Source organism: Myotis daubentonii, chromosome 14, assembly GCF_963259705.1.
Source record: "Myotis daubentonii chromosome 14, mMyoDau2.1, whole genome shotgun sequence".
Taxonomy (NCBI): Eukaryota; Metazoa; Chordata; class Mammalia; order Chiroptera; family Vespertilionidae; genus Myotis; species Myotis daubentonii.
This window is the reverse complement of record NC_081853.1, coordinates 33,486,893-33,512,202: the sequence shown is the minus strand read 5'-3', so window position 1 is coordinate 33,512,202 and position 25,310 is coordinate 33,486,893. Positions and strand designations below refer to the sequence as shown.

Sequence of the window (25,310 nt, the reverse complement as noted above, 5' to 3'; positions counted from 1 at the left end):
CAGGCTGTAGTCTGCTGACCCCTGCCTTAAATTACCCCTAACGGCTGCTTTGAGCAAGGAGAAACTATAACAAGGATTAAACTTTGTTATAACCTGAAACAGATTCAAGATTGGGTGGACAGATATTAACTAAAGCAGGTACTATCAACAAGGGTTTTAAACATTGTGGAGAATGTGTAATGAAGCACTCAAAAGCATACAGTTCCTTATTTTAAAAATACTGATAATACTGAGCAAGATTTTCTCTTAAGAAAAGCCTAAAATGCTTCCTGCTCTTTAAGACATATAATCTAGTAGGTAGTAAACTACTTGGTTTAGATGTAGTAGAATCAGAAATAGGATACAATATTAACTTGTACTTTAAATCAGTGAATAGAGAATTTACAAATGTCCTTACCTTAAGAAAAAGATCCATTTCAGGCTGGGTTTCATCTGTATAAATGAGGTAACATCTGACAGTGTTACTCCATAGAGAATGTGAAAACAAGGGAGTAACTTGTAATAAACTAGCTACAGCAATATCCCAGTCATCTGAAAATAAAATTTCTCTTAAGTTAATGGGGGAAAAAAACCACCAGAGGACATTTGACAAGATGATTTTTAGAAAGTCACAATAGGCATCATAGAATGGATATATAATTTCACTTGTTAATACTAACATAGCTTCTGGAATAACATATTAGGAGGCAAACAGTCCTCCAATGTCAAATTCTATTCTGGGGCTTAAAGCAATCAATGTCAACAGTGGTCTTTGCTGGGGTACTGGTGGTTCTGGTCAAATATCATGCAACTGTGCCGCATGAGCTGTTCAATTAGTTTGCTACTTGAGGAGAGCCCACATTCCCAGGCTGTCCTATGGTTTTACCTACTTATTATTCTTGAAATATATGAGTCAAAAAGAAAGTTCAAGAATTGTATAAAATGAAAAGTAACCATATTTACTGTGAGAGAACATTTTAAGAAATATTTGGTTAATACAAATGGCATAATTTAAAAAATGATTTTCATTTTGCATATATATATATATATATATATATATATATATATATGCGCCTAAGCAACCATTTGACCAGTAGCTATGATGCGCACAGACCACCAGGGGGCAGACACTCAATGCACAGGTATTGAAACATGGAACAGACTAATGAACCTCAAAGAGAAGTGGGGACGGGGCGGGGGGGAGGGGGGCAGTGGTGGGAAGAGATTAACCAAAGATCTTATATGCATACTAGAGGCCTGATGCATGGATTTGTGCACTGGTGGATCTCTCAGCCTGGCCTCTAGTAGATAAATAATTTTACAGTTTTAAGAAATAAGAGCAGAGCTACTTATAACATCTCAGATCTTCATGGGTACTGAAATTCTAAACAGATCTTAGAGCTGTTTTGGAGACCTAAATTACATAAAAATAATGAAAATATTCTTTTGACTAAGAATACTATATTACATAACTGAGGTTTTGTATTCTACTCTGCAACCTGCTCTCACCTTCAACACTTATTAAAGATGCAGAGGGAAAGACTGAAAACTACTATTTCTCAGTTAATCTACATTAGACTCTCACTGCTCAACTAAACTACCTGAGAATTCAGATCAGAAGTTCAGTTATTAGAACCTGAATGGACAGCCTGGCCAGGGAGCACAATCTGATCCTGATGTGAATAAGGTCACTTCATCAGTCTTGGTCAGTGACAGCACCAGAACATGATGGTTTTTATATATATATATATATATATATATATATATATATATATATATATATATATCTCAACACTAATAAAAGAGAAAAATGGTAATTGGTGTACGACGATACCCTTTTCATTGGCTAATCAGGGCTATATGCAAATTAACTGCCAACTATGATTGGCAGTTAACTGCCAACTAAGATTGACAGTTAACTGCCAACAAGATGGCGGTTAATTTGCATATGGAGGCACAATGCAGGGAGGCGAAAGGGAAAGCAGGAAGAAGCCCCCTGCCACTGACAGTGATCGGAAACCCAGGGGGGAGCTAAGAGCTGGGGGGCAGGGCAAAGGCGGCCCTGGGGCTGCCTTTGCCCTGCCCCCCAGCCATGATCGGAGAATCAGGCGCCTTTGCCGCCCTGGCCAGTGACAGCAGGAAGTAGGGGTGGAGCCAGCAATGGGAGCTGGGCACGGTCGAAGCTGGCAGTCCCGGGAGCTAGGGGTCTCTTGCCTGGGCCTAAAGCGGAGCCCATGATCACGGGGCCGCTGCAGCTGCGGGTCCTCGCTGCCCAGGCCGGACGCCTCAGCCAGAGGCATTAGGCCTGGGCAGGGGCAGAGCCTGCAACCCTGGGGAGCTGGGGGACCCCTGCCCAGGACTGACACCTCTGCCGGAGGCCTCAGGCCTGGTCAAGGGGCCGATCCGGTGATTGGTGATCGGAGGGTGATGAGGGTCAACTCCTCTGGCCGAGGCATCAGGCCTGGGCGGGGGGCTGAGCCGGGGATTGGGGGGATATGAGGGTCCCCTTGCCCAGGCCTGAAGCCTGGGTCAGAGGCGTCAGGCTTGGGCGGGGGGTGGAGCAAGCGATCAGAGGGAGATGGGGGTCCCCTGCCCAGGCATGATTCCTGGGCCAGAGGCCTCAGGCCTGGGCGGGGGCCAGAGCCAGTGATCGGGGGGAGATGGGGGTCCCCTGTCCAAGCCTGACACCTCTGGCGGAGGCGTCAGGCCTGGGCAAGGGGCCGATCAGGTGATCGGAGGGTGATGGGGGTCTACGCCTCTGGCTGAGGCATCAGGCCTGGGCAAGGGCAGAGCCAGCAATCGGAGGGGTCTGGGGGTCCCCTGCCCAGGCCTGATGCCTGGGCCAGAGGCATCAGGCCTGGGCTGGGGGCAGAACCAGTGATGGGGGGAAATGAGGGTCCCCTGCCCAGGCCTGACGCCTCTGAAAGAGGCGTCAGGCCTGGGCAAGGGGCCGATCCTGCGATTGGAGGGTGATGGGGGTCAACGCCTGAGGGCTCCCAGTATGTGAGAGGGGGCAGGCTGGGCTGAGGGACACCCCCCCCACACACACCCAGTGCACGAATTTCGTGCACCAGGCCCCTAGTATATATATATATTATTGATTTTTTACAGAGAGGAAGGGAGAGAGATAGAGAGCTAGAAACATCAATGAGGGAGAAACATCGATCAGCTGCCTCCTGCACACCTCCCACTGGGGATGTGCCCGCAACCAAGGTACATGCCCTTGACCGGAATTGAACCTGGGACCTTTCAGTCTGCAGGCCGACGCTCTATCCACTGAGCCAAACCGGTTACGGCAAGAACATGATGGTTTAACAATGGAAGACACCCAGTATACAAATCTCATGTTTTGCTGATGGTAGTTGGCCCAGCACAAGATTATAGTACATAAACAGTCACTACATTAGCTAAGGTAATTAGCAAATGTGTGTGTTACCTCTGTTGACGTTTGCAAAGGGTCCTTCCACATCTATAGAACTATGTGCGAACTCTGGGCCCCTGAAGGACTGCTGAAGCTGGATCATACTCCCTATGGAAGGTTCACTTCCCAAGGCTCCACCAGGCCAATATTCACACTGGGTTCCAGCAGCTGTTAAAGCACGAGATTGTATCTGAATGTTCAAAAACTTAGTATTCTCAACAGGATTGTTAATTTATAAATACAACCAATATTCAAACTTTAATGATTTTTAAAGTACTTCGTCATCCACTTCTGGCAAGTTCTAAGTTGCAGGTTAATATAATTCTGGTTATCATCTCAAATTCAAAGAGAATTAAAAAGAGAAAGATAAAAAAATTAAGAATACAATACAGTACACAGATGATATCTCATAGAATTGTACACTTGAAACCTATGTAATATTAGTAACCAATGTCACCACAATTAATGTAATTCAAAAAAGAATAAAATAACCAAAGGAATTATAATAACAGATAGAGGTTAAAAACACCCCCACATACTAGTAAAAATTTTAAAAAACATTTCAACTATATGGTTTAGGTATCAATGTAAAATTTGTTATCAAGGAAAGAATTTCAAAGGAATGCTATTATTAGCACAGCAGTAATTAATGTAGGTAATTCATTAGGCTGTAAGCTAAGGATGTAAAGAATACATCCTCCAATCTCCCAGAGCAACAAAACTGTTTGAATCAATAGGTACTTAAGAACTTACTGATGTTTTATGTAAATTATACTTGCCAGAATATCTATATGGCATCCTTGACTAACCATAAGTAAACTGGAGGTTGGGCTAAATCTCTGGCAAAATTGGGATGATTATTTGTAGGTCTTTGAGTCTCAAATGAGTCAGTCACATTCCCTCAGACATTCTTTCTTCATGTTTAAGTAAAAACATGAAGAAAGACCTAGGAAGAAATATTAACTTGTTTTTATTAACTTGCCAAAACAAAAACAATACAATAGTTTTGAAACACTGCACATTTTAACATGTGTCAATACTGAAATAACTACTATGATTAACGTGGGGTCATAAAATAATCTTCTTAGTCACTCTAAGCCAATAAGAATCACTTCATTTTTTCCCCTCTCAAAAGTTAGTAATAAAAATTCCAGGATGCTGGTCAGATTCCAGTGGTATTAAAATATAAATTAAAAGGGAATTGTTAGTTGCTATACTTCACTCCAAAATATAACATTTGTAAGAGCATAATTAATTTTTTTAATAAATGGGAGAGTGATTGCACTTCCCCACCACATTTAAAATAGAATCCTTTTTTTTCCAATATCAGTCACACTTTATTAATATTTTCTTGGAACATGGTGGACCCTTTCATTCTATGATTCCAGGCTTTTCTTTATTTCTAGAAAAAAACCCATTTTATTTGTTTAATTATAAAATAAAAACTTTTCAAATAGTTCACAACACTGCATTGAAAACTACTCAATGAAATACTATGCAGACATTCTAACTGATAGTTGCAAAGAATACATCATTACTAGTATGTGGGAAAAATAATGTGACAGACTACTGTATGTCTGCCAATATCCAATTTCCCCTTCTTCCTTTAATAAGAACCCCAGACTTTAGGTGGATACAGGGGTCTCCTATTAATGATTACACTTTCCAATCACTCTAGGCATAGTTCTGGCCAATGGAATTTGAGTGGGAGTAATCTGTATAGCTTTCAGATTGTGCTCTCAAGGAAGGGAATGTATTCCCTTTTCCCCTGGCTAAGGTGCAGATGTGATGGTGGTACCTGGAGGAGCTATCTTAGACTAGAGAAGAAAGCTGTGGGTTACAGTTGGCAGAGCAACAAGATAGAAGGAAACTCAGCCCCTGACCAATTCATGGATTTCATGGGAAAGAGCTATTGTAACAGCTGAGAACCAGAGAGAAAATGCAATTCTATAACAGCAATCACTTATAAGTAAAAGGATTCAAACAAAGTTGGCTCTACAATAGCATTACACTTATATTGAAAGCTCAAAATACCATAAATAGGAAATGCATTTACCAGTAACATCTGTACAGTTGTCATCTGAATCAGACTCTCCAGGATCAAATACTTGGATCCCCTGCGCTTGTAGCCTCTGAAGTTTGCTCTCCAACTCTCGCTTGGCTCTCAGTAAGTCCTGAATTTCATTTTCTTTGGTCTCCCTAAAAATCTTTGAAAGAATTTAAATTTTGAAACTTTTTCTATAATAAAAATCCTTGTGTCTTCAACTTTTAAGGACAAAGCTTTCATTCATTTGGTCCTTGATCTCTTCTTTTGTAGGATAAATAATCTGAGTACCTCCATCTCACTGTTTTGTAACTGGAATCCACTGAAATTCCAGCAAGATGCACATCTGTGGTGTGGGGCTGTCTTGTGCTCTGCCTAATATTTAGCAAATCTGTCCCCCCACTTCCACTAAATGCTAATAATAGTCATACCCTCCCAGCCCATGGGGCATGGCTCAGTGGTTGAGCGTCAGCCTATGAAGCAGGAGGTCACTGTTTGATTCCCGGTCAGGGCACATGCTGGGGTTACGGCTCGATCCTTAGTGGGGGCATGCAAGAGGCAGTCGATCAATTATTCTCTCATAGTTGATCTTTCTATCTATCTCTTCCTCTCCCTTCCTCTCTAAAATCAATAAAAATATATTTAAAAAATATGCCCTCCCATACAAAACATCCCCAAACATTTCCAAATGCCTTCCCCAATAAAGAAACACTCCATTTTTTTTCAAAATCTTATTAAAATGTTCACTTTTATACCTTTTTTTTGAAACTATCTCGTTTATCAGAAAATGGAAAAAGTGTTCTACTCTAGTTCTTCTAACTTTCATGACTCCTACATCACTTACATTACGTATTCATTGCAGCATTATATGAGCTTTGAAAATATGTAGTTTTTACTCCACTTCACTTTGAGGATAAAAATGGAAAAAATACCTTGAATTGCCTTTTAACTTTATCTCTGTCATGTTCAAATGTAGCCGCCCTTTCCATTGCTTGGTATTTGGCTTCTAAAGCACTCTCCTTTTCCCGAAGTATCTTCTGATAAGTTTTTTGAAGTGCCTGGAATAATTTATCTTGTTATTTCTAAAAAAAATAGTATTCTTCCCAAATTTTACATTATCTTACATACATATTACATATCTTAGAATTTTAACTACTTACTTACTAATTTTACCAGTTATCAAGACATGCATATTATCATTTTATTCAAACACATAATAAAACAATGCAAACATGCTTGAACTATAGTAAATGAAGACACTTCAACATTACACTTTCAATGGAAAATATTTTTTCTTTACTGTACCAGCTCTTCATCCTACACCTCGGTTTCCTGATCTTTAAGAGATCATAAAGTATAATTTCTAAGCTTAACTTGCAAGATAATTCTGTAATTCTAAGAGACCACGTGCTCATTGCCTCCATGTCTTACTCATCTTGTTATCTGCAGACCTCCTTCACTTAATGTCTGACTGACTGCATTAAATAAATACAGAAAAAGATTTTTAATGCCTACATATGTGAGAAAGGAATCAAAAGGATTACATAAGGAATCAGGACTGGTAACAGGAGGAAGCTGAGACTGTGGCATTTGTCCACCCCTTACTACACTCTACCCTGGTTGGTCCAGACTTCTTTTCTACCTCCATCTCACAGTCATTCCCAATGTGCAGTGCCTATTGGATAGTGGCTTGGACCCATGGAATCAGATATCTGAAATGCATACATCCATTTTATATATGCAAGTATTAAGAATGCCAATTAGGAAAACTGATAAGACAACAGATAGACTGCTGATAAATGTCTTCCCATAAAAGGGTGCTCATTACATGACAGCGAATGCAGGGTGGGTGGGTTAACTAGCATGAGGAAGAATGCTTCTTCCTTTTAGAAAACTCAGTCTGAGGTATTCGTTCAATTCCCAGCATGGTGCACCCAGAAACACCTGTGCTGTCTAGAAGTCTCTTCCATAGTAAAGAAAAAGAGAGTAAACAAACCACAACTCTCAAAGGGGCCCCAAACCAATGGCACAAAGTCTCACAACTCTGTTCACAGAAAAGTAATCTTTTGCTTTTTTTTTTTAGTAAGTTAAATGGATTAAGGCAGTGGTTCAGGCCCAGAAATCAGGGTTTTAAAAAGATTCCCAGCCGAACCGGTTTGGCTCGGTGGATAGAGCATCGGCCTGTGGACTCAAGGGTCCCGGGTTCGATTCCGGTCAAGGGCATGTACCTTGGTTGGGGGCACATCCCCACTGGGGGGCGTGCAGGAGGCAGCTGATCGATGTTTCTCTCTCAAAAATGTTTCTAGCTCTCTATCCCTCTCCCTTCTTCTCTGTAAAAAATCAATAAAATATATTTAAAAAAAAAAAAGATTCCCAGGTGATTCTAATGTTCAGCCACGGTTGAGAACCACTGGATTAAGGGAACTTGACTACACCCCAACCACAGCAGCTAAGATGATGAAAATCAGGGGCTTCCAGAAAATTCACTCCGGGGTCATTAAAACCCAAGAGCAATGGAACTTCACAAAGAAACTGAGACATAACACCCCACCCTGGAGGCAGGTAAAATTCTAGGGGGGGTGTGGAGTTAAAAACTCCTGGGAAAGCTTTGACGAGTTGCTCCAACAGATGTCATCTAAGTCTTGTGTGCCCGTGTGAACCTACTTCCCAAGAGCCTCATGGAGCCTGGCATTTGACACTTTCAGGCCAACGGCCTCAAGGCTACTGAATGAATGAACTAGAAACAGAAAAGGGGTGGCATTAGTTCAGGAATCAGTTTAGACAGCAAGAGAATATGTCCCTTCAAATTAAAATGCACAGGAGTTTCTGCTCAACTTTCAAAACTAGCTGGTTTGGAAAGGAGACAGGATGGGCAAGGAACGAGGTCAGGCGTCCAGAGTCCAGCCTGGCAGTGTCTCCGGGCGGCTCGCGGCCATGGCAGGCCGCCCGGGCCTCACTTTGCCGGTGTCCTGTCCGGCCTCGTTGGGCGCCAGGCCCGGCGTTACCTGCAGCTCGGCCCGCAGCCGCTTGTTCTCCGTGTCCAGCTTGGCCTCCCGGCGGCCCATGGACAGCAACTCCTGGTTCTTGCTGACCCGGAAGATCTCATACTCCTTCTTCAGCCGCTCGTACTCAGCCACCGCGTACTCCAGCTCGGGCACCGACGAGCCGGTGGACTTGAAGCTGGCCCCCAGCAGCCCGCCGCCGCCCGCCCCGCGGGGCAGCGACCCGGGCCCGGCCCCCGCGGCTCCCGCTCCCGCGCCCCGGCGGAACGAGCTGCGCAGCAGTCGGGCCTTGGGTTTCACCTCCACCGGGATCTCGCAGGCCTCGCCTCCGCCCACCCCATAAGTGTCCTCGATTACCTCCCCGCCCGCGGGGCTCACGAGCGATGAGGCTGTCCCCATGGCGCTCGCAGCCCTCCGGACACAGGTACCAGGAGGGGGCGGGACGGAGCGAGCAGGGCGGGACCGGTGAGCTGGAATGGGCGGGGCAGCAGGAAGGGACGGGGTGGGGCGAAGGGCGGGGCGAGCGGGATGGGGCGGGGCATCAAGACGGGGCAGGGCAGAGCAATAGAAGAGTAGTATAGGGAGGTGCGGGCGAGTGGCGGGGACTGATTGGGCGGGGACCGATTGGGCGGGGCCTTGGAGAGGCGGGCCCTAGGAGGGGGCGGGGCGTCAGCTGCGCCGGGGAGCGCACGCACGGCTTTCCTCCGCTGGCCACCACCTGGCTCGAGGCTCCCTCAGGGGCGCCGACCTCCCGGGGAGCGCTGTTCTGGGCTCCCAGTTGCTCCCTCTCCGAGTTGCCGTTGTGTCCGGCGGCCGCCCCTGACCCAGCGCTCCTCTCGGGAGGCAGCTGGGAAACCTGGGGACTTTATGGAGCGCCGGCTGCGTGCCTCTCTCTGCGTGCCTCTCAGGATGCAAGCAGTTGATTTGACCAGAAAGGCATAGTACCAGCAAAGAAAAAGCTTAGGTTTCACAGCGCGAGACCACCAGGAACAGCCCTTAGACGAGGTGAGGTGTTCTTTGTTGTTGTTTTGTTTTGGACTTTTTGCAACAACTGACACTGGATGGAGACTGCACATCAGGGAAACTGTGGAGCCCCTCACCAAATAAAGGGGGCGGGGAGATAGAGTATTATACTATAGGGGGGAAGGGAGAGGTTTAAATGCTATAAAGAGGGGGAAAAAGAGGCAGGGGACTGTTTTAGGCTTTACATTCAGAGAAAGGGCAGCATTGGCATCTTCTCTCTTACTCTATCTTGTGTTCTTGCCCCTCCGCCTTTTAACTCCTTGAAACTTCTCTGGGTTTGGAGCCCTGGGAGAGAGGACCGAGGAGAGGCCAGGAAAGGCGCCGATTTGATTGACATTGCTGGGCGCTGGACTGTGGGCAGTTTTTTTTTTTTAAAGCTGGCCCTTTTCTTTTAGAATCTAAAATTTAGATGGTTGTATGAGTTCTTCAAGGATCTCTCTCCCGCTCATAACTGGATACCTTTAATCTTCAATTATCTTGACCCAGACAAATAATATATCTTTATTGATTTCAGAGAGGGAGAGGGAGATAGAGATAGATACATCAATGATGAGAATCATTGATTGGCTGCCTTGTGCACACCACCCACCAGGGGTTGAGGCTGCAACCTGAGCGTGTGCCCAGTCGGGGAATCCAAACATGACCTCCAGGTTCATAGGTCAACACTCAACCATTGAGCCACACCACCAGGCACCAGTGATATTTTAAGCATCCTCTCTACTGATGTTTGTTCATCCCTCCAGGGTATCCCTTGGAAAACCCAAGATCACCCAACCTGGTTCATTTCCCCCACGGTCTGATCCACAGGTGTTACAGGTCAGGTTTTGTGGAGAGTGGCTACAGTGTTTGGACAGGTTCAAGCCTCGGACTAATGAGAGGGCACAGTCCTCTCATGGCAAAGCCACATGCAAGTCCCAGCTTGGAGGGCAGAGCCCTCCCAGCACAATTATAGCTAAAAGCTATAGTTGTAAGCTTGACCCTATGGTCCGAACCTGTGGTCCCACATGGCTGAGTGATGTGGGCTTGATAGAGTTCAGGTGCATGTAATTGCATAGATTCGAAACCCACAAGAATGTTGTAAACATCTTGTTCTTGACCACGCCCTTACTTAGCCTTGTGGAATCTGGCTATAAAATAAAGACACAGCTTGTAGTCTGGGGCGCTGTCGCTAGCTCTCCATCAGAGAGGACAGCGTCCCACCCAGACCCAGCTTTTTTCTCTTGTCTGTCTTTTCTCAATCCTTCACCGCCCCCTCTCAGGCTCACCGAACCTGGCTGAGCTGGCTCAGCACATATGGTGCCCAACGTGGGGCTGAGTATGCCATGGCTGTGCTGGTTCGGCACAAGGTTTCCTGGGAAGCAGACTCTGAGATGGACATAACCATGCAAGATGTTTGTTAGGGAGTGCTTTTTGGGTCAACACCTATGGAAAAGAAGGGAAAGAAGCAAAATTGGGCAGTGGGACTAGTTGAGCTTTGCTGCAGTCTTAATGGAGACCTCAGCCAATCTGGGAGTTCAGAGATGAGATTGCCCTGTAGAGTTGTCCTAAATTGGGGTGTGTGTGTGTGGGGGGGGGGAAATGCGACCTTATACCCCTATATCAGCCAGGTATTAGTTCTTTTTAGCCAAAACAATCCATGTGGAGAATGACCATTGAGGGCTGTCTGCTGTTATCACTTCCAGTGGCTGGAGGAACAAGTCTTTCAGTCATCGTGACATCTACCACAATAGGAAACACAATCTTTGCCCCAAAGAACTCTGGAGATGCAGGCCAATTCTAACTCTCTCCATCAAAGTAGCTAGTCATTCTGTCTCTTACCCTTTAAGAGTTTCTTCAGGAAGGAATCAGAGACCAGGCCATCATGTTTTTCAAAGTCCAGGAGAAATATATTAGGTTCTTCTGGTAGTTTCCTGGGATAAAGGGAAACATTCCCACCATCACGGTATCTCAAGAATTCTCTCTTTTATAACATCCTTTCAGGTCTCTGACTTCCAAGTTTTGTACACTCAATGTGGATCATTCCACTAGGTTTCTGGCCACCTCCTTTTGAAAATTCTGTATCTTAGTCTTGTACCTCTTTTGGAATGTGCCTCAGTGGAAGACTTCCATTATGATGTTTGTATAAATAAGCCAACTGCAAGCTAATAACAAACAAACTATACTAACTCCCCATAGTTTGTGGAGTAAATTCAGACTCTGCAGCCTGGGACTGAGTGCCCCCAAGCAGTGAATCTCTCCTTTTTCCATCTCTCATCTATCTGGCAACATCCCTGTACCCACCTCCATCCTAGTCAGGCTGATTTTCTTCTCGTCCTCAAACCAGCATGGTTTCTATTTCCTTTCAGTACTCTCTGCCAACCCTCACTGTTTTCAAAGTCCAGCTTCTTTCTCTAAGTAACTTATTCTGGATAATCCTATCTTTCAAGAGTTCACCACATCAACATTTTATTTCAACAGTCCTCACCTACTATGTGCAAAACACTGTACTTAAACTGTTTTCCTGACCTTGTTCTTCATTAATTGTATTTGCATTCTATCAATCTTGGTTTTGTGGTCGTTGCTATGCCATTTGTTACTTAGATTCCTCACCTGCAACCCTTATTGAGCTCTTGCTGAAAACATAATGTTGTGCAAATGACTGATGACGCAAACAGGTGTCAAAAAGCATGGGTTGTCACTGCCTTCCATAATAATGTTTAAATAACTTTGCAGATACCCTCAAACACAAATCCAGGTTTGCTGAGCTCATGGATACTTTCCCTATATAGTAATTACTGCCTATCTTTCTCTCAAGGACAATATGTATAGATAAATTCAACATGCATGCTGACTTTGGATAACTATTGTTTAATGCTTAAGTAACCTAACTGTGTGAGTGAGCCCAAAGGTGATCAGATACAGGCTGCTAGTCCTGTGGTGGGCAAACTCATTAGTCAACAGAGCCAAATATCAGTACAATGATTGAAATTCCTTTTGAGAGCCAAATTTTTTAAACTTAAACTATATAGGTAGGTACATTGTTATTAACTTAATTAGGGTACTCCTAAGGCTTAGGAAGAGCCACACTCAAGGGGCCAAAGAGCCGCGTGTGGCTTGCGAACCGCAGTTTGCCGACCACGGTCCAGGGATGGTGAACCTTTTGAGCTGGGCGTGTCAGCATTTTGAAAAACCCTAACTTAACTCTGGTGCCGTGTCACATAATAGAAATTTTTTGATATTTGCAACTGTACTAAAACAAAGACTTATATTTTTGATATTTATTTTATACTAGGGGCCCGGTGCATGAAATTCGTGCACTGGGTGTGTGTGTGGGGGGGGGGGGGGGAGTGTCCCTCAGCCCAGCCTGCCCCCTCTCACATACTGGGAGCCCTCAGGCATTGACCCCCATCACCCTCCAATCGCAGGATCGGCCCCTTGCCCAGGCCTGACGCCTCTGACAGAAGCATCAGGCCTGGGCAGGGGACCCTCATTTCCCCGCATCACTGGTTCTGCCCCCAGCCCAGGCCTGATGCCTCGGCCAGAGGCGTAGACCCCCATCACCCTCCGATTGCCTGATCGGCCCCTTGCCCAGGACTGACGCCTCCGCCAGAGGCGTCAGGCTTGGACAGGGGACCCCCATCTCCCCCTGATCACTGGCTCTGGCCCCTGCCCAGGCCTGAGGCCTCTGGCCCAGGAATCATGCCTGGGCAGGGGACCCCCATCTCCCTCTGATCGCTTGCTCCACCCCCCGCCCAAGCCTGATGCCTCTGACCCAGGCTTCAGGCCTGGGCAAGGGGACCATCATATCCCCCCAATCCCCGGCTCAGCCCCCCGCCCAGGCCTGATGCCTCGGCCAGAGGAGTTGACCCTCATCACCCTCCGATCACCAATCACCGGGTCGGCCCCTTGACCAGGCCTGAGGCCTCCGGCAGAGGTGTCAGGCCTGGGCAGGGGACCCCCAGCTCCCCGTGGTTGCAGGCTCCGCCCCTGCCCAGGCCTAACACCTCTGGCCTAGGCGTCCGGCCCGGGCAGCGGGGACCCGCAGCTGCAGTGGCCCCGCAATCGTGGGCTTCGCTTTAGGCCCAGGCAAGGGACCCCTAGCTCCCGGGACTGCCAGCTTCGACCGTGCCCAGCTCCCATTGCTGGCTCCACCCCTACTTCCTGCTATCACTGGCCAGGGCGGCAAAGGCACCTGATTCTCTGATCATAGCTGGGGGGCAGGGCAAAGGCGGCCCTGGGGCCGCCTTTGCCCTGCCCCCCAGCTCTTAGCTCCCCCCTGGGTTTCTGATCACTGTCAGTGGCAGGGGGCTTCTTCCTGCTTTCCCTTTCGCCTCCCTGCATTGTGCCTACATATGCAAATTAACCGCCATCTTGTTGGCAGTTAACTGCCAATCTTAGTTGGCAGTTAACTGCCAATCATAGTTGGCAGTTAATTTGCATATAGCCCTGATTAGCCAATGAAAAGGGTATTGTCGTACGCCAATTACCATTTTTCTCTTTTATTAGATAGGATATTTAAATGCCATTTAACAAGAAAAATCAACCAAAAATTGAATTCACGTGTCACCTCTGACACACGTGTCATAGGTTCGCCATCACTGGCTCTAGCCCATACTCAGTATAATAGTCTGTTGGGTTTTCAAAATATTTCTTAATCCTAAAACGTCATAGAATTTTCTGTTTTGCAACCTCATAATTCATTTTCCTTCTTATGCTGAATTTAACTCGCATACCTCAGTCTGTATTTTGAAAGGATAACTTTGAATACACAACTATGGTGAGGAATGAAGTCACCAAGTCTCTGGCAGGCAGCGTATGACTGTTTAACACATCTCTCCTTGAAAGGTGAGGTTTATGTTGAGGACAGGCTATGTACTTTGTGGGACCCAGTGAAAATGAAATGTAGTGCCCTTTGTTCAAAAATTATAAAGAGTTTAAAGGTGGCAGCAATAGAGCTTTAAACAACACATGGGGCCCTCTTGAGTTCAGGGTCTTTTTGAGGTCAGGGCCCTATGCAAGTGTCCTTGAGGTTCTTCAAGGGGTTGCACACCTGTGACTCCAGCCTGTTTATGATGTCCTCCTTTGAATTTGGGCTCTGTGACTGCTTTGACCAGTAGACTATGGCAGAAATGACACTGTGCCAGTTTCTGAGCCCAGGCCTTGAGAAAATGGAAGCTTCCACCTCCTGTATCTTGAAGACTCTTTGGGAGCCTTGAGCTGCCATGCAAGGAGCCCTACAACCCCAATGGAAGCTTCCAGCCTGGAGAGGTTATGTATAGGCATTCTAGGCTATAGTCCCAGTTGAGCCCAGCCTTCCAGCCAAGGCACATGGAGGGAAGCCATCTTGGACTCTTCACACCAGCCTATTCACTAGCTCTTTACAACTTAAGTGTTGTCAGTTGACACTACAGGGAGAGCAGAAGAATCACCCAGCCAACCCCTATCCAAATTTCTGATGCACAAAATCATGAGACATAATAAAATTGTTGGTTTAGGCCACTGACTTTGGGGGTAATTTCTTCTCACAGCTGGAACAAAGAAAAAATTTCCTTACATTTGGTCAAGATAGCTTGAAAAATTAATAAATAATGCAGCCTCCTTCTAAAAAATGTGATTTGTAAAATAAATTTTATTTGCATAGTTAGTGTATGAGTGGTTCTCAGACTATGAATCTCAGAATCACTTGGGACAGATGTTAAAAATTGGGATCCACTGAATTTTAATTTCTGAGACCGGAGCTTGCAAATTTGCATGTTTACTTAACTCCCAGGTGGTAGTTATGTAATCTAAGACATCAGAACCACTGAAATTGCATAAAAACATTAGGAATGACCTAATTCCTTGCTACTCAAAATTTGGTCCACAGATAGCAGCATCGGCGTCACCTTAAAGTTGATTAGGAATCAGATACTCAGGTGCCATCATGGACCCACTGAATTACAAAGTGCAGATTTAAAAGATCCCCAGGTAATTTGAATATACCTTACAATTTGAGAGACACCGCTGTAGAACAATGATTCATAACCTTGGCTGCACATTACAATCACTTGAAGAACTTAAAAAAATACTGCTGCTTAAACCTATCCTTGGACCAATTAGATCAGATTCTACAGGGGTGGAGATCTGGCCATCATTATTTTTTTAAAGCTCCTCAGAGGTTTGTAATCAATAGTTAAGGGAGAAAATCAATTTTAGAGACAGGAATGGCACCACAAATGACCAAAATATCTCTGAGAAAATGTATCACGTACGGATAAATGAGCATTATCTAATTGGTAATGCTATATGGAGAAATACAGTCTTCAAAAGGAAAGGAATTTTTCTAGAAGGGGGGGGGTTCTAATTCTCATTAAAATTATTAACTTTGGCCCTAGGCTGTTTAGTGCTTTTCAATTCTACCAAATGAACTCTGATTCCTAAAGCCTGTGAGTAGGACTGATTTCAGGAATTACGTAATTAAGAATGGGGACCATCTAATCCAGTGGTTCTCAACCTTGGCTGCACATTAGAATCACCTGGGAATCTTTAAAATCCTGATTTCTGGGCCTCATCCTCCGGAAGTTCTGTTTCTTTATTATGGGGTGGGACCACAACATTAGTAACAAAGAAACAGAATTTCCGGAGGATGAGGCCCGGAAATCAGGATTTTAAAAAGATTCCCAGGTGATTCTAATGTGCAGCCAAGGTTGAGAACCACTGATCTAATCTGATTAAGCATCTGTGATTTAACATTTCTACCACTAGGGAGCAGTGTAACTCAGGAAAATTAATTTGGCTGGTAATTTATATGGTATATATATGGAATGGGCAGAAGTAGGTTTACAGTTGTGAGTTCATGAAACAGTTTATTATTTATTAATTTTTGTATTGTTAATTTGTATTAAAACTGTAAATCTACTTTTCCCCACCCATGAATATGAAAGATTCACTTTCTCGTGAAGATGAGGACTATCTGCAAAGAATTCAGTTCGTGTTGTTTTCAGTAGTGATCATCTGCATTGCTTTGCTTAGTTCCCATCACAAATAACAACATGACTCTGGAAATTAGTCATGAAACAGATGAGAGCAGGCGCCTACACATTTTTAAAATAAAGGACCAGGTAGTAAATGTTTTACTCTTTATGGGCCATATGGTCAGTTTCTGTCCCCATTACTCGACCCTGTGCCATTAAAGCATGAAAACATGATAACAATACATAAATGAATAGGCATGTCTGCATCCTAATTAAACTTTATTTATAAAAATGGGGTGGGAAAAGAAAAACAATTTTTATATTTCAAAAATATCTCAAGTTCTTAAAAAAGCAAAACAAACAAACAAATAAACACAGATGGTGGAGCAGATTTGGCTTGAGGGCTATGTTTGCTGAACCCTGAACTAGAGGGGCAGTTTTTGAACATGGATAATTTTCAGGAGTACTTGGGGAGCTTGTTGAATATTTAGAGTCTTGGGCCCCACATCAAATCTACTGAAGTAAAATATCTTTTGACGGGGCCCAGGCACCTGCATTTTTAAAGTCCCCACATGATTCTAAAGCAGATACTAATTGAGTAACCATTATGCCAAAATAAAATTAACTGCCCCTTTTAAGGAACTGCAAGGTCCTCCTTGGCCTATTATAATATTTTCAGTATATGAGTATCTATCCATGGTATAAAAGATATAACTGTAAAGCTTAGGCTCAGATTATCTCCATAGGTACCCTCCAAGCCCATCAATGTAGGTCTCATTCCTATGTAAATGTTTATGTTAAGTCACTGTTTTGGGAGTTGTCTTGTACCACAGTGCATCCTAATCTGTCCTGACTAATACAGGAACGTACTGAATTAGTTTGAACGGAGAATGGGAGGAGATTAAAGAAAATGGTACAAAGAGAAGGAAGAGTTTAGAGAGATGGTGGAATGTTATGCAGTATCTCCCCAAAATATCCCACATCTTCAGTAAATGCACAACTTCACAAAATCTGCTGTGATTGGATTTTTAATTTCTTTTTCTTTTTTTTTTTCTTTATGCAGAAATTGGTGAAGGGGAGGAGTTTATAGCCAGGGCACTCGAGTACACAGGTGAAGAAACAAAGGCAACAAACACACAGGGATACAGTGAGGAAGGAAGTTGGGTAAGAATATTTTAAATATGAAGTGTCCATTGCTCATGAAGTGTTCTTTAAAGGTAGTGTTTCCTTGGTATGTTTCACCTTGGACTAAGTAAATCTATACTAATAATAGACAAATATGTAAATTGACCATCCCTTCACAATGCCCCAAGCCAATCAGGAGTGAGTATGTAAATAAACTTGACAAAGATGGTGGGCCTGTGGGTAGTGCGTACGCGTGCAGATGCTGAGCGGCCAGGGGGTGGGGGGAACGCAGGCATTCTGCACTGCCCCAGCTGCTCTGGGCCTCTGGGCAGCATGGGAAGGCAGAAAGGCGGCTCCAGGCTGGAGTGAAGGTGGAAAGGCGGCTCTGGCCGGGGCGAAGGCAGTGCCAGCAGCCAGGGGAAGGAAGGCCTATTCTTGCACAAATCTTCATGCATCGGATCTCTAGTGTATATATATTTAGAAAGCCATGCTTTAAAAAGAGCTGCAATGAGTTTTGGTAAGAAAGTGATAGCATATATATTTACTTGTGGTCCTAAAGCATACTGCATATTTTGGACACTTGTTTAACAAATAAGGCAGCCTTAATTTTCTGGGGCAGAGGCAGCTTCTGGGTTGCAAGAAGCCATTTATTTCTTGCTTGCTGAGGAATGTCCTTTTGTTTCTCAAGTTCAGAGCTCTTCTCTTGACTATGACCTTAATTTCTTCCGTGGAACCACCCATTCCAAGTCTGGTACCAGTGTTCACTTCAGGGTGTCATTAGTGACTGTCACTTCTTACCCACATGGTAGGAAGCGGGCAAGGAGCCAGATTGAATCTTCTCCCACGGAGGAGAAATGAAATCTTCTTCACTACTGTATACATTTGAGAAAGGATGTGCTTTTCTGACTTAAGTCAAACACCTAGGAGAAAATTAGCTGAGATCTGTAGTTAAGGAAGAAAACAAACCTACGTCTCTTCACAAATGATATATGGATAAATGGCAGGTTTTAACTTCCAGAGTTTAAAACATAGAAGAGTTTTTATTTTAGATAAAATGTATTCATGGTTATAAAATTTTACTAATTTTTATTATAACACCAATAGTTTTTATATACAAATTATAGCCTCAATCCATAAGTGAGTTGTGTTCCAGTAACTAAATTAGTAATCTGATATTTAGATTTGAAGCATATTTTCTCAAGAAACAATGTTAGGCAAGATGGTTATTGTTTCAGTTCAGCACACAGAATACTACTTATGCTAAGTGCAGAATAAAACCAGTTTAAACTCCATTATAGTATGTATTCTATGGAACCATGCATTTAGCATATTCACTCAAATTATTTAGGAATGCATCCATCCTTGGGCTGTGAAATCTTAGATATTACTTCTGCTCATGGTGACCTGCTAGACACCATGAAGAGACTATCTATAGCCTGGCTGGTGTGGCTCAGTGGTTGAGTATCATATGAACCAGGAGGTCATGGTTTGATTACTGGTCAGGGCACATGCCCAGGTTGTGGGGTTGATCCCTAGTGGGGGGTGTGCAGGAGGCAGCAATCAATGATTCTCTCTCATCATTGATGTTCTTATCTCTCTCTCCCTCTCCCTTCCTCTCTGAAATAAAAAAAACAAAACTTTATTTTTTTTTTTTTAAAAAGAGGATATCTACAGAAGGAAATAAATAGTAGAACAGAAATAAATGAAATGGAGAATAGAAAAATAATAGAAAAGATCAACAAAACTAAGGTGTTTTTTTTTATATATATAAAATAAAATCAACAGACCTTTAGCTAGAAAAAAACAAGACTCGAAGAAAATAGGAACCCCTAGCCAGTTTGGTTCAGTGGATAGAGCGTCGGGCTGGGAACCAAAGGGTCCCGGGTTCGATCTTGGTCAAGGGCACATACCTTGGTTGCAGGCTCCTCCGGCCATGGACCTGGTCGGAGGCAACCAATCGATGTGTTTCTCTCACATTGATGTTTCTCTCTGTCTTTCCCTCTCTCTTCCACTCTCCCTAAAAATCAATGGAAAAATATCCTCGGGTAAGGATTAACAAAAAACACAAATAACAACAACAACAACAAAAGAAAAAGCTCTTTGACATTGGTTTGGCAGCGATTTTTTTGGATATGACAGCAAAAGCATAAGCAACAAAAGTAAAAATAAACAAGTGGGATTATATCAAGTTAAAAAGCTTCAGTCTAGCAAAAACAACCAACAAACAACCAACAAAATAATCAACAAAATGAAAAAGACTGGGAGAAAATATTTTCAAAGCTTATATCAAATAAGGGCTTAATATCCAAAATACATAAGAAACTTATATAACTCAATAGCAAAAACACACACACAAATAACCAATTAAAAATGGGCACAGAACTTGAATAGACATTTTCCCAAAGAAGACCTACAAATGGCCAACAGGTACATGAAAAGGTATTCAATATCACTAATTACTAGGGAAATACATATCAAAACCACAATGAGATATCACCTCACACCTTTTAGAATGGCTCTTTAATATTAACCCTACCAGACTGCTGTACCGATTTTTCAGTAATTTCCGAATCTGCCGCTATACCGCTGTACCTAATTTTCGGTACTTTGCCTAGACCTATTTTCTACAATATCTCCAAGTTCCATCTTATTCTAACCACTTGTTTGCATGTAACTAAATTTTTCTATATCGTGTTGGTTTTTTCTCTTTAATGCTCAGGAGCCCAGGTATAGGGGACAGTTAGGTTCAGGGCCTCAGGTCTGGTAGGATTAAAAAGAAAAAAGATAATAGGGGTTGGTGACAGTGTAGAGAAAAGGGAAATCTTTGGTGGGAATGTAAATTTGTACAACTGTTATTAATTTTCTTTTTTTTAAGAGAGAAAGGAAGGGAGAGGGGGAAAAGAGAAAAACATCAGTTGCCTCTCATACCTGCCCCAAATGGGATTGAACCCATAACCTGAGTTTGTGCCCTGACTGTGAATCAAATCAGCGACCAATTGGATGACGCTCAACCAACTGAGCCACACCAACTGTTCTTTTTCTTAATGTTGTCTTTTGATGAGCACAAGTTTTATATTTTGATTAAATCTAGTTTTCTTCTATGATTATCACTCTCTACATTCTGCCTAAGAAATCTTTATCCATTCTGAGGTTTTAAAAACAATCTCCTATGTTTTCTGTGAAAGGCTTTATGGTTTTATGTTTATATCTATGATTTATCAAATAATAATATACTTGAGGTCTCACTGTGTATACAACTTTGTAACTTGCTCCCCTCTCTATTTTACCAACCTTTTCATATGTCACTGAAAATATTTCATGAATAATAGTAGGGGCTATTTAACTTTCTATGCTATGGATGTGCCATAATTTATTTAACTATTTATTTTTAACATTCAGGTTGTTCTCTCTTTTTAAAAAATAACTTTTTATTGATTTTTAAAAGAGAGAAGAAGGGAAAGGGAAAAAGAGAGAAAAACATCTATGTGAGATTGAAACATCACTTGGCTGCCTCCTGCATGTCTCCCACCAGGGATAGAGCCCACAACCCGGGCATGTGCCCTGACCCGAATCAAACCTGCAACCTTTAGATGCATGGCGCGATACCCAATCTACTGAGCAATACCAGCCAGGGCTCTCATTTATTCTGTGTAAATAATATTTGCAGTAAAAAGAGTTTTGCTTTGTTTTTGCATATACATATGCATTTTGGATTATTTCTTTTGGTGCATTCCTGGAGGGGAATTACTGGGCTCAACAGTATGGAACTTCTTTAAGGCCCTGAATATATATTATATTCCTAAATTGCTTTCTAGAATTTTGCAAATTCTAGAATGTAAATTCTTCCTTTAATGGTATAGCTATCTACACTAATAAAAGAGAAAGATGCAAATTGACCATACCTTTGCAGTGCCCACCAGCTAATCAGGAGTGAGTATGCAAATTAACCCAACAAAGATGGCGGGTTAATTTGCAAACACAGGCACCAAGTGGCCGGGGGAGGGGCGGGACACTTGCGTCATTGCTATGGCGATGATGCAGGCACTCTGCACAGCCCTAGCCGCTCCAGGACTCTTCACTCCAGGATGGAGTGAAGGTGGAAAGGAGGTTCCGGCCGGAGCGAAGGCAGTGCCGGCAGCCAGGGAAAGGAAGGCCCATTCTTGCACAAATCTTTGTGCATCGGGCCTCTAGTCTTATCATATTAGCCCTTTATAAACCGTTTTTTCCTTTGACATGTTAAAGAAGATATTTCTTTATCTTACAGTGTCAATTTGTATTTTTTATTATTAATGAGTTTGAACTTTTAAAATAGTTTTATTAAATTTGTTTTTCTCAATTTTGAATAGTCAGTTGATGTACTCTGCTCATTTGTTCATGACTTATCTATAAGGGTCCTAACTTCATTTCATATTAGTTTGGTCCAGAAATATGTATATTAAAGATATTACTCTTTTGTTTTATTTTGTACTCATAATATTGTCAGTGTTTGTGATTTTTGCTTATGATTTTTAAAATAAATTTTAGAGAGAGGGAGGGGGGAGAGAGAGAGAGAGAGAGAGATTTGTTATTCCACTTATTTATGTGTTTACTGGTTGGTTCTGGTATGTGCCCTGATGAGGGAATTGAGCCTGAAACTTTGGCATATCAGGATGACACTGTAACCAACTGAGCTACCTGGCCAGGGCTGCTTATGATTTTTGATGCTGTTAGTAGTTCTAGTAAAAATTTTTGTCAGTGCTATAAAGATGTTTATAAATATAATTTATAAATATACCAATTATGAAATTTCAGGGACAGGGAGAAATAGTAGTGGTGAGCTAATCATAATGGCTTTTTCTGGGATGGTAGTGTAGGGATTTTTATCTTTGACTTGCTCAGAGGTACTATACTATATAATAAAAGGCTAATATACAAATTGTCCCTTCGACCGGGAGTTCAACCAGGGGGTGGGGAAGGCTAACCACCTGCGGCCCCTCCCCCCAGCTGGCCCAGCCCCTGATCAGCCCCCACTACCCCAATCAGGGGCAGGGCCGGCCCGCCAACTGCCCACAGCTCCTCACCCCGGTGGCCTGGCCCTATCAGCCCCTATTGGGGCGGGCTGGTTGAACCCCTCCCATGCATGAATTCCTGCACCGGGCCTCTAGTGTATTCTTAAGTAGGTTCTATGTTATCCTTTGCCTGTTTCCCCATGAATAATATACATACCTGCATACCTGTGGATAAATATTAAAAATGTATGTGACTCCTGGATGTGCTTAGAAGCTATTTTAGCTTACATATCATGTGCTAGGTACAGACCTTCTTTTTCTTCTTTTCATAGATTTGTAGGAGATAAAAAATGTAATAAAAATGCATGTATCATTTTACTTTAATGATAAAAGTAAATTTATTATATTTAAGATAATTCCCTAAGAGAAAAGGTAGGTCATTGGAAGCAGATTCAATCGCCATTGTATGTAATGCCCTGGGAAAATTGAGGAAGAAAGATACGTCTTACTTAATGAAGAGGATGCATTCTAAAGATACCTTTTACTATGCTTTCTGAACCCTTACCATATCAAGCTACTCCTGTTGGTAGTTAGTACCAGAATTAACTAATATCCCTTTTGGGCTCAAACCATCCTGCTTATATCAAATTGCCTCCTTTAGATTATGAAATTGTAGACTCATAGAGTTGTCGGCCTGGAAGATTGGAAGACTATCTGGTCCAGTTTTATTGTTGTGAAAACAGAGACCCAACGAATTTCAATATTTTCTCAAAAATTAACATTTCCTAAAAACTAATGCTGAGGTCCAGACCAGACCTAAAATCTCTTACCTTCTACTCTAGAGTTTTTTCATAACCCTACATTGAGTAAAGGAAATTAGTAATAACATTTTAAAAAGCATAGCTACCTCACAATGAAAACTATGCATTTGTACTTTTTTTTTTTTTTAGCATAAAATGCATTAGTCCAAGAGCAATGTTTGAAAGCAATCACTTTATTGTGTTTCTAATAGACAAAAAAGAAACCACCAACTCTAGCATGTGGAACATTGTGTGTTTAAAAGAGGTGTAAATTATGATGCTCAGAGTTTGTCATTTGCTTATAGAAGGATCCTGCTTTGCAAGGCTTTCTACCAGATGTCAGAAAGCGACATTTTAGGAGATATTTTCCATTTGCTACTTAAGAAAAGATATATACATCTGAAAACCTCTTTTAAAGTTACTTCAAAGGAAAACTATCTGTTGCAAGACTCTTCAGCTTATTTGTGAAAAATGAATTATCATAGAACAAGGTAAACAAAGCCATAAAAAGCCTGCTCAAAACTGTCAGGGATGCATACATCTTTTAAATCAGAAGGGAAGCTCACTGCTGCATTTTAACCCAGTGCTTTGTTATGGCAAACCAAGTCAGTCATTGAAATGATGAATTTAAAAAACACACCATTTTAGTGTTACAGTGATAAGCATACTATGTACACTCTTGTTAAGTATTGTGGAGCATGATGAATGGGACCACGCCACTGAACTTTGTGCAATAAACTCGTTGCTGTAGGCTGTGTGGAAAGTTTGTTATTACCTAGATTTATTTTACATTAGATGGACTGTTATTTGGACAAAATATAGTCCTAGTAGTTATCATTAAAAAATGACCCAACTAAATGCTTTTTATTGTTACTTCCTCTGAAAACACCCTTTATCTATAGATAAGTGTCCATATAGACATGTTGGAAGAAAGTAAGATATTAAATACAGGATTTTAAAAGTACAGTCAATATATTTAACTCAATGAGTCTAGTTTAGCTAAGTTACCCATTTATTTTTCCATCACACTCTCCTACAAAATGTTAAAATACTCTACTATCTCGCAGAATAAACCACAGTGCCATACTGGCAAGTACCATTTATATTTTATTGAATTAAGTGTCTGTTTGATTTTTGAAAGCTTGGGCCATTAAGTATTTGTGCAGTTATTGTAAATGAGTTGGTGTAGGCTTCTTACTATGAACCCATTTCAGAGGTGAATAAACTCAGCTGTGGAGGAAGCGTGTCTATGAGTTCTTTAGGAAGTTGAAAGGACAATGGCAGAGTGCTCAACATTTAGAATTCATCTTCTGGCACCTGGTCCAGAGCTCCCTCTGTGATCTCATGCTAAGAATGAGTTACATCTATAGAAGTATTAGGCAAAGGTAAAACTTGGTGTTTTCATTTTGTCACATGTTTCTTAATAAAAGTAGATATAGAGATGTTAAATAACTCAATTTATGAAACAGTTCTTTTTTGGGGAGTTAAGTCAGCAGGAAACTATTATACTTTCCCCTTTCTAGGTCAAGAGATAAATATTCCAAGAGTGCTCAGGGGATTCTGAAGTATATATCACAGCTCCCAAAAAAGAATTATAAAATCAGAAATATGATTGCTTAACTAATGATGAGAGTGAAGAAATGCAGATTCTATTCTGAAATTCTAGTGCATTGCCAGTCTAGCTCTGACATTAACTTGACATGTGTGTCAGTTTAGTAGAGAGGATGCCACAGAATTATTTTTTGGCAACATCTATATGCCGCTTAGAGAAAAGAATGATGTTGACTGTGTCAAGAGCAGCGTCAAGGGTCTTGCTGGCACAGAGCAGTAGATTGGAATGAGGACACACATGTTCTGCAGGGTAAAGATGATCCCTGATGAATATTGAAATCATGTGATCTCTCCATGGTAAACTTGGCAAATTTTGCCCCTGAATGGGGATATTTGTTAAATCAGGAAAGACAAAGAATTAAACTAAAACTCCAGTGAGACATAG

General features: G+C 42.4%; 1 protein-coding gene and 1 long non-coding RNA gene across 3 annotated transcripts in view; one reads left to right on the top strand and one right to left on the bottom strand.

Moving 5' to 3' along the window:
- The window catches only part of NPHP3 (nephrocystin 3), a 37,168-nt gene extending 28,282 nt beyond the window's left edge, over window positions 1–8,886 (bottom strand). For both annotated transcript variants that reach the window (XM_059663934.1, XM_059663935.1), the window contains exons 1-5: window positions 8,450–8,886; window positions 6,377–6,502; window positions 5,457–5,607; window positions 3,416–3,568; window positions 398–531 (exon numbers count right to left, since the gene is read on the bottom strand). In XM_059663934.1, coding sequence (XP_059519917.1) covers window positions 398–531; window positions 3,416–3,568; window positions 5,457–5,607; window positions 6,377–6,502; window positions 8,450–8,845 — 960 coding nt within the window. In that variant the 5' untranslated portion in view covers window positions 8,846–8,886. The remainder of the gene's footprint in view (window positions 1–397; window positions 532–3,415; window positions 3,569–5,456; window positions 5,608–6,376; window positions 6,503–8,449) is intronic.
- Window positions 8,887–9,134: 248 nt separating this feature from the next.
- The window catches only part of LOC132215151 (uncharacterized), a 136,527-nt gene continuing 120,351 nt past the window's right edge, over window positions 9,135–25,310 (top strand). The window contains exons 1-2 of the long non-coding RNA XR_009448459.1: window positions 9,135–9,451; window positions 17,465–17,565. This is a non-coding gene — a long non-coding RNA (uncharacterized LOC132215151). The remainder of the gene's footprint in view (window positions 9,452–17,464; window positions 17,566–25,310) is intronic.